The sequence below is a fragment of the Poecilia formosa genome, unplaced genomic scaffold (genome assembly GCF_000485575.1).
Source record: "Poecilia formosa unplaced genomic scaffold, Poecilia_formosa-5.1.2 Scaffold26, whole genome shotgun sequence".
Lineage (NCBI taxonomy): Eukaryota > Metazoa > Chordata > Actinopteri > Cyprinodontiformes > Poeciliidae > Poecilia > Poecilia formosa.
Window position 1 is genome coordinate 2975893 of NW_006799965.1, and position 10000 is coordinate 2985892.

Here is a 10000-nt window from a genome sequence, read left to right on the forward strand (position 1 = left end):
AATATTGAAGTCATTCTGAAGTTAATCAAAAATAAAAAGACATTCTGTACAGATTTACTCCTCCTTTTCCTCATTGGCAAAAACAGTACTATAATTCTTTCAAAAGATTGAATCATTTGTTGAGTTTCCCTCAAAACTGATATCAAAGGACAACCAAGTGCCCTCTGACAGCAAGATTACATCTGGACATCAAGCTATGCTTTTTGCACCACTTTTCAGTAGCTAAACAATACACAGTCTTGCAAATGGCTTTGAGTGACTCCAGTGAGAGGTCTGCATCAACGCAAATGCATTATAGCTGCAGGAAGTCTGAGTATTTGCATCTTGACAACCACTATTATATAAGCAGCACTATACCTATATGTGTTATTTTCCCACCCACGCGCATGGATATGTTTCAGTTCTCCATTTTCATTTATTTACAGACCTTACAGTATCTGAAAAACTTTTTGAACAAAACACAAACTCCTAACAGAGACAAACTAAAGAATAAAGAACTCAATAATAAACTGAACTGTAGTCTTGGGTGTTCTTTTACATTATGTTTGATGTCCTGTACTTACAATTGTTTTATAGAACAGTTCACTAAAAAAAAAAAAAAAGCCCTTCATAAGTAGCTTGATGTGAGTATGAAGAACTGAGTGTCTCTCCTTATTCATCTCCCCACAGATACACACACTGCAACCTCAAGTGTGTTTGTGGGAGTTTCCTGCTGAAGGAGAGACCTTCTTTCCAGACGTCACCACTCAGAGATCGTAAGTAAATGCTGTATTTTCCGTTCCGTTTTGTTTTAACTCTACCAAATCCCTGCATTACTGCGAGAATCACTGAGTTAATATATTGCAGCGAGACGGTTTAATCTAAAGCTAAAAGGGCTATTAGACAGAGCGTGGGTTATGTGTGAGGCAGTATCCTATCGCCGTCTCTTTTATTTTGACCTGACAGAAACACAAAGGCAAATAAAACCTAATTGCACAAAGACGAACTGCCAAATCCCCCATCAATGAGCCACATCCAAAAGCTAAATATTTTTCTTAAGCGTGTATCCTCTTTGTGAACGTCTGATCATACAATAATAAGCTTTTCAAAGTGCACCGTGAGCACCAGTGATTTACCCTCTAACACTCTCAGCCTTGCCGTCTTTCTTTAGAGGCATTATGTTCATCTAGTCAAAGCTGTGTCTCGATGGAAATCCCCTGTTTTTATGACACTGCAGTAAAGGTGCGATTACTTCAACAGCAGTGATGTGTGTGCTTGTCCGCTGCGGCTTTTGCTCACATCTGCAACTCTGCATTGATTCTATGCCAGAGAGCTGAGCGCCAGGGCCGAATGGGGTCCTCTGTGATGGCCCAGTGTACCTGCCAGTGCTTAAACAGAACAAGGGACTTCATAATTATGCTGTAGGGTAAAAGTTTGCAATCAATAGAGTAATCAAATCTGAAGCAACCATAAGCGTTTAAAAAAAGGAATGCACTTTAAATCCATTTAAATGAAGATTACAAATGCTTTTTTTAAATATTTTGTCTGCAGCAGACCAGTATTAAAGTGTTTCAAAGCATCCATTAATCTTTGTGTTAATCCATCAGTGAAGCCAACTCTGTATTATGCATAACGAGTAAAATGCTTTCTCTAATTACCATATTAAATACAATTTCTGGAAACATCAAAAACATTTTGCTCATCCTCACAATGCTTTAGCATTATAATTAATTCACTGGCCCATTTATTGTCTCGTCGTGGTTGCCACTTAGCGTAGGTAAAACCTCTTCTGAGCTGAATCACTGCCACGAATCTCACCCCGCTCTTTAATGTAGATCAGTGGCATGGAAAATTGAAATGGAAAATGTTCCTGCTTAAGTCATAAGTCATGTGTCCAAATATAACATTCACATTTAGAAAATCTGAGCGAGATCTCATAACGGTGTATCTACTTTCAGAAACTGTCAAAAAAGGAGAACATTTCTGGTTTCATGTGATCAGCTGATAATCTTTTTCTTAATGCAACAAATTGAGCTTGTAAAAAAAATAATGGTATAAAAAATAAAAAAAATAATATAAAAAATATAAATATAAAAAATAATGATACCTGCTGTGTATGATCATGTAAAAAAGTTTTGGCTGAGTAAGAAATGTGTTGTACATTCTTTAGTAGGACATTTCTTTAAATTAGCAATAAACTAGACTGCTGGCTTGGAGATGCTTTGCAGGCTTATCTTTGGTATCTTTTTATCTAGCACATGACCATATTCAGCAAAGACTCATTTTTATCATGCAACAATGCTAAAAGAATTGTGATCTTGAAAAGCTGTCACATTATTGTCGTGTGGTTGTGATGCAACGAGTGAAAACATAAATACAGGTGGGCCTGAGCAACACCCAACATCAGTGCATTTACTGACCAATAGGTACTAATGTGATCAAATTAATCTACAAAAGTTCCCTTATCTCTTCATTTATTGCTTGAAAGGAATCATCATAGGTTTTGGAATTCCCGTCCGGTTTACGAATCATTACACCTGCAATGTAGCAAGAGAAATATGGCATTAATCTGCAATAAGCAGTAGACCAGAGTTAAAGTCCAATTTTATCCATCATTTTTTAAATTATATTACTCTACTGCTTTATGCCATACATAGGCAATTACAGTTATAATAAATATGGCACAACAGGACTATGGAGCTGTAAGACCTTTTTAAAAGTGGTGGACAGCACAGCAGGGAGACTCACCAACTCACAGGCATAAGAGAAAAAATATTTCATTTTAGGAGGTAAACATATTTGACATTTTCCTCTAGCTGTGCCCGACAAATAAAGTGCCACTCTTGAATATCTCAGTGTTCCCACTGGAAAGGAGAGGCTAGTGTCCTTCAACACTTCCCGCTGATCTGAGCAAACTGTGACGAGAAGAGAAAGCCACAGAGCACTTGGCAAGCTGATCAAACAACACCAGAAAAGACATAAAAAATATTGTGGAAGGAATATAATAAGCAAATGCAAAACTATTTCCATTGTAAACAGAAGAGAGTTTGCTGTCCTGCATCTCTCTGAGTTCATGAGAGACCAAGCGAAAGAACAGCAACATCTTAGTCTTTAAGGATCCAGCACTGGTGAAGGCTGTGGTTAATAAGCAACTGTCAAACAATCAGGCATATTTTACTTGTGACAATAAGATATTAAAAATGTAGAGCTAGATCTTGGCCCTTACATTAGACCAAATTCAACCAAGCATTTGCAGATGCAAAATGTGTGCAGTCAAGAACCTGTGCGCGCTTCGACTTCTGAAATGAGGAGCAGACTGGGGGCTAAAGTGGCGGCGGTGGTTCATCACCGTCCTTGGGGAAGACACTTCCCCCGCCTTGGTCAGACGTCCCGATACTGCCAGAGAAAAAAATACCATCTGCTGAAAGCTGGTCATAATTTTGGCTCAGCAGCAAAAGAAACTTTTCTTCCATGAAGGGGGATTGAGATGATGTAATAGTTGTTTTTTTTAATTCTCACATTACTATAATCTAGTCATTTTACAAACGAAATGTTTTACAATTTTATTTTCAACAAATGCTTATTTCCAAGTTAATTAGTTAAAGGAATGCATCATTCCATGCGGTCAGAGGGCCACTATCAGTGTGTGTATGTGTGTGTGAATGCATGAATGACTGAGTGTAGTGTAGAACGCTTTGGGGTCCTTTGAACTTGATAAAGTGCTATACAAGTACAAACCATTTACCATGCAACTTGCAGCATGACTTATTGATAAAAAAAAAACAAAAAAACATTTAGACACTCCAGTCAGATATTTTTCTTAAGGACATGGACCTGGATGCCTTGTTTGATTCAAATATTAAAATATATTAACATTTTTCTCAACGTCTTTAATTCCTTCCCTGGGATCACTGTGTTTTTGGCTAAAGAGAGGGCAGTGATGCGTGTGTTTTCTTACAAGTGTATTTAATGCAATCTGCTTTGTGAATCCACTGCAGAAAGAAAAACAAAATCTAATTGCAGGTGTAATGCAATTTAGAAAATTGATGAGATCGCTGTGCTTCATTAAGTCTCCCCCTTTATGTCTGAGACATACAAACATTTAAAAACAGCCTCCCAGTACAGCTGTTCCCCGAACCGAGCCCGTCCCAACGGGTTCCTCCTGAATGAGTAAATGCTTTAATACTGGCTCAGGTAGAAATCCCATCAGGTCAAGACGTGTCCCGTACTATTTCATTGCATCGCTGATGTGGCAGCAGACCCAGTGCAACAATTGCATCAATAAAATTGATCAACTCGAATTTACACTGTGAAGGTCTCTCGAGTCGTGCAGCAGGATCATCCTGCCACGCCGACTCCATATGCCCTGTTCAAAGTCGCAGCAAACAGCAGCAGTCAAATGAATCCATCAAAGGCCAGACTGGTTTTTCCTTGTGGGAAGCATTTACCCAGATCAAAATGAGCAGACAGCTTGTCCGCCTCTTGTAGCTTATTCTTATCTTACGCCTGAAAGACTTGCTCCGCTTTATCGGCGGCCTCTCCGTGCGGCTACAAAGCTTGACGTTTACAACTCACTGTTCCATTCTTCCTCTGCTTTAATCCTACATCTCCTTCCTGACTTCTGTGTACCACCACACATATGTTTTGTTTTCTCCTTCTGCTCCTTGACAGTTGAACGCTCTGTGATGGTGAACCCCAAGAAACCGTTGAACACAACATATTTATCTGGCCCCTTGAGCTCAGAGACAGTGAGTTCCCTTGGATTTATTTATTTCTTTTTTTCCCCCCCTCCACTGTTTAGAGAGAGAGAGATTGCCAGCATCTTCAGAGTGATCACACAGCTGGGCTTGTGCCAACGAGGCACTGGAAGAAGAAGAAAGAATGTGGTGACATCAGTGTTGCTAATCAAAGCCGTGTACTGCGAGACTACAGTCGGCCTATGAAAAATAGGCAGTTGCTTCCTTTTTCTGCGAGCCGGACTGGATTAAAGCCAGATCTTTTGTTCAGCAGAGATGACAGAGGGATCTCTGTGCCAACATAAAACCGGATGCGTGCGACCTTACGTGCATGCATCTTAACGGGTTGTGGGTGTGATCGTCTCCCGATTCATCAACACGGTACGCGTCTTCAGTCACAACAGTGACGCTGAGCTTCTCTGTCACGCTGGGTAACACAGCACTCCAATTAATCACAGAAAAGTACCACTAATTGTACTATTCCCAGAGTTTCATCTTGACATCCACTTTTCCCAGTAAAAAAAAGAAAAAACCACTGACACAAAGCTACACGTAAAAAGGCTTGAAGGCATGGCGGTAATGAGTAAGCAAAAGTGGCAGTTGACAAATGAAACCAACTATGAATATGATGCTGTCGGTATAATTAGACCTACTCTCTAATTTTATACAGCTTTCATCCTAGTGTTGCTGACTTTTTATTTTTTATTTTTTTTAATCTTTGCTCTAATTTTTTGTTCTCTTTTAATTTGTGGCATAATGAATAAAGAGTTGTGGGGCACAAAGTTAGAGTAACGGTAAAATCTATAGTTTGTTACAACCAAAATATGAGGTTTCTGCCTCCTTTGGCTAGATTGTCTTATTTTGGCGATAAAATAGAAGCACCAATAAAAGCCTGAGGCTGGTATAATAACGTCTGGTATGGATGAGAAGCTGCTAAACATAAATATACAACCATTGGCACTTTTTACAAAGTACTCCTGTTTAATTTCTTCTGTCAAATAACGAATAAAGATTTAAAAATCATTCTGCACACGAGGTTACGCTTATTCTGTACAATTCAACTGAAAAATAAAAACATACACAAAGCAAACAACCTGATTGCAGAAGTGAGCACAACCTTAAGCTACGACTTTCTTGATGAACAGCTCGATTCAGCTTTAGCATTTCTTCGAACGTCTATCAACATCCAGCATCTTGACTTGCAAATGTTTTGCCCACTTTGTGCTTCAATGATTCCTCAAATCTGTGAGGACATCTTTGGGAGACCCCATAAATTCTTAGATTTAGTTCTGGACTCTGGATTTGGGTGTAGGCTTGGACAAATTGTAACACTGAGAAACACACATTTATTTTTTATCTCCATATTTCCAGCAGACTCAAAAGATCTTGGGTCAGAACTGACTGGTATTTAGAAGCGTTTACAGTTTTCTCTCTTCTGAAATAAACCCTATTTCTGAAAAATATACCTGGCTGGTGATGCTTCCATCACAGTGTTTTACTGTGGGTATTGTTTTTTTTTTATTATTTATTTAGTATCGTTTTTCTGCCTATGTTTTGGACATTTCTGCAGCTCCCAGAGCTTTATTGTCAGGCTCTCTGCAGGCTTCCTTACAAGTTTCTGTCTTTCGTCATTTTTTGAACACAGTCCAGGTTTTTGTATTTTGTTGTTCTCTACGCCTTTTTTTTTTTTAGTTGCTGAAGACTTTCTTCCATGTGCTAATGAATTTGATCGATTTCTTTTGTATCCTTCTCCTGATTTATATCTTCATACAATGAGATTATTTCTGATCTTTTGCACCCTCCCTGTAAACTTTGGCTTTTGCGAAAGGATACAAATGAGCAAATGTTTAATTGTGTGGTTTAATTCAAACCAATTTGAATTAAACCACAATAAAATGGCTTTAAATAAAGGAAGCCATTTTATTGTGGTTAAATGTTTTTGAACACAATGCCAGCAACACATTTCAAAACTCCTGGCAAATTAGCATGTTTACAACTGTGTTGCATCACCTGTTTCCTTCTCGCCCTGTTGTAGAACTGAGCCACTGTGTGACTTCACTTTGTTGCAGTCACACTTTTCTTTAAGAAGAGGCAAATATAAGTGGCTCACTGCAAGCAGGTACATTTTTATTACAGAGCCTTGCTTTGGCTTTAAATTCAGTTAACAGATTTGTATGCCCTCCTGTAGAAGAACAGAGGTGGATCCAAATTCAGATTCACAGTCAAAGGGAAAGAAGTGAGGAGAAAATAAGCAAAATTGTTAAGTAAAATAAATCAAAGTTAGGGTTCTATCAAACTAGAACGTTATGTAACATTGTAAAAATGGGACACGGTGTGATAAAAAAAAAATCAGAGCTCATGAGGTCAATTCAGGCCTATTTGCACCTTCGCTTTGAGGACACATGATGTCTTTATGTGCCTTTCTACTTCATTTTCTTACCTCAAAACAATCTTTGGACGTAGCTTTTGTAAATCAGCTAATTTCTATTTGCGGTCTATTTTGACCATTAATAATGAACTGCAAATAAAAATACTGAATTCTTATATCTAATTCAATTTAAGTCTAGATCAATTTTGGAGTTTGTTTTATTTTTATTTTTTCCTGTATTTGTTTGATTGTGATCTCAGTTTAGGCCAGTCCACATTATGAAACGCATTGTATTACAACCTCAGCAAATTCCCGCTGGAAGATATAATTTATTAGGCCGGAGCAGCTCATTCACTCCGAAAACTTTTTTTTTTCTTTTTTTAATGTTTTTTGCTCCTATTCTCTCCTCCTATTTGGAGGCCTGATTATGTGCAGAACTCACAAAAGTGTGCAGACATGCCTGTTGTACAGAAATGTATGCATTTTAAGAGTTTTGCAAAAGTCTCAACAGAAATAGCTCAACAGCGCCCCCTGGTAACATTAAAAAAAACCTCTCCTCATATATCTTACTTTATCATAAAGATATGAAAATTGATTAACTTATAGAACTTTCCAAGATCTATCCAAAACTCGCTTGCACCCATGCTCTAAAACCAACAGAAGGCCAGCCATCTTGGAATGAACCTACGATTTTCAACGTTTTTTTTTTTTTTTTACCCAGTCTTAGCCTCTGCATTTGATCAAACTCCTTCCAGAGGTTTTTATCAATCCGCGTGAAAATCTGTGTTTGCTCAAAAGGCACCAGAGCCTCCAAAGTTATCAAAATCTTAAGTTTTCACGCCTGTTGAAGGGCCGTAGTCAAGCCTCAAACTTCAATTACGCCCCAAAAACTCAAATTGTCGCAAATCCTGCAAAGAATGGCACACAACTTGCTGTGGTTGGTCCTCATCTGGCATCTAGAAAATCTCACTGATCAAGCTCTGTGCTTTACTTTGAATGGTGTACATTTGACTCCCTAATCCTGATCAACATTAAACTGTGCTCAGTGACAAGTTGGTATAACTCAGTGCCCAGTACAGAGACATCTGGCAAAGGGGTGTGGCCATAAAGCCCCCAAGACAATGAAGAAAAACTAACTGAGCCATAACATTTTTATTATTTAATAAACAGAACAAAACCACAGCTGATAAGCACAAAACACAAATGCAGTGCCACATACAGCGTGTTCTTCTAAAACTTTGATGTGTTGTTATGAATCAATAATGTATCCACACAGATGTGAAAATTTCTCGGGGCAATAACACAACCCAGTAAATGTGATAAAAAAAATAAAAAAAACACATCTCTGTTACTTCAAGTTTCTACTTTCCCATAGTCACTGTTGAAACTTTTTTTTTGGCCACTTTTCTGCATCTTCTTTGCATATATGTTTTTCATTACTTTACTGAGCTTTAACTCTTATTTTTGCGATGCAGCCGTTAACTGTGTTCACCGACTACGTTTCTTTGAAATGTTCTTGAAGCCGTGCATAAATCTTCATGCTCGTTTTCAATGTGGTGTTGCTTGTAGCCCCAAAAGATCATGTCCATTCAATAAAGCTCCCCAGCATATGGAAATTTCTCTGAATTCGCTAACGATCTTCACAAAATCACATGCGAAACAAAATGAGCCCGCCACAATCATTCGTAAATCATCATCTTAAATTATTTAGTATTTTGGCCTCGGTCTTCTAGATAGTGAACTCCTTCCTATCATTATAATCGTCTTTTTCTTGACTTCGTATCGAACCTTGAAAACAGAAGTGAAAATATACAATGTTTTAATGTCCTCAAGAAGGAATGACAGCTTTCAGTTCAAGACTTTACAAAGGCTCCAGTTTACAGAATGGAGTAATAAGTCCCCACAGTGCGCTAAAAGTATGACTACTTCTGTTTTTCCTGCTTTATTCTCTGGGTTCAGCTGTACTCTTTACACCATGTTGAACACATTCACGCAGCCAGTTTTTCGAGAACTTTGAAATGAACTTGAAGTAGCAGCAGAACTCTTAAGGGCACCGTCTAATGGTGGAGTCTTTGGGAAATTACCTGCATTTTGGGGGTATTTTTAATGCCCAAAACAAAATCGACACTTTTCATCTAAGAGGAGATGAAAAGTGTGTGTGTGTGTGTGTGTGTGTGTGTGTGTGTGTGTGTGTGTGTGTGTGTGTGTGTGTGTGTGTGGGTACAGCCGTGGTTCAGCTGTTATGCACACAGAGGCAGTCCTTGCGGACACCCATTATCGATAATCTTTGCTTTCCCCCTAACTTTACACTTGACAACAACACCTTCTGCATCATCGCTTTAAGTTTCAGCTACGTTTAGAGCTGGGCTGATGAAGCCACAGCTTGGTTCATTCTAAACAAAGCCAAAAAACAGCATGAATGTTGCTTTTAAGATCTTTGAGAGGCAATTTTCTTCCCCGACATGATTTATTTATTTATTTTTAAACAAGATTTTGTTTAAGAGGTGATTTTAACGTTTGCATTTACAAACACAATTTTAAGGGACTACCTTAGGTTCACAGTTTCAGACTCCTTTTGTTTACTGATGCATTGCAAAATGTGAATCAGTCCAGTTGTTTTGGGAATTTGGCCGTAAAACTATACGGTGTAAGAGAGAAATGAACAGATATCAATAAGGAGATGCCAGGTTCCATTATAAGATAATCGATGTGCTGAATAACATCATGACCTATATTTTTCAAAATTTTGTGTCAGATAAAATATGGAAAATTGATGAGAATTAGATTATGATGAAGCTGTGAACTTCCAACAAAATGTTTCGGTGGTAACCCCTGAATGCTGCATAGTTTTCTAAATAATTTAGCAAGAAAAGATGGAAAGGAATGAAAGTGGTTTGTGAAGAGGGCTGAAGAGGAC

General features: G+C 38.2%; 1 protein-coding gene across 4 annotated transcripts in view; it reads left to right on the forward strand.

Moving 5' to 3' along the window:
• The window catches only part of frmpd3 (FERM and PDZ domain containing 3), a 99842-nt gene that overhangs the window by 48494 nt on the left and 41348 nt on the right, over positions 1-10000 (forward strand). For 3 of the 4 annotated variants that reach the window (XR_001661667.1, XM_016669619.1, XM_016669621.1), the window contains exons 3-4: positions 670-755; positions 4651-4727. Coding sequence is in view for 2 of the 4 variants with exons in the window: in XM_016669619.1 (XP_016525105.1) it covers positions 4665-4727 (63 nt within the window). In the remaining 2 variants the exon portion in view is untranslated. The remainder of the gene's footprint in view (positions 1-669; positions 756-4650; positions 4728-10000) is intronic. The other variant, XM_007548432.2, reaches the window with a different exon arrangement.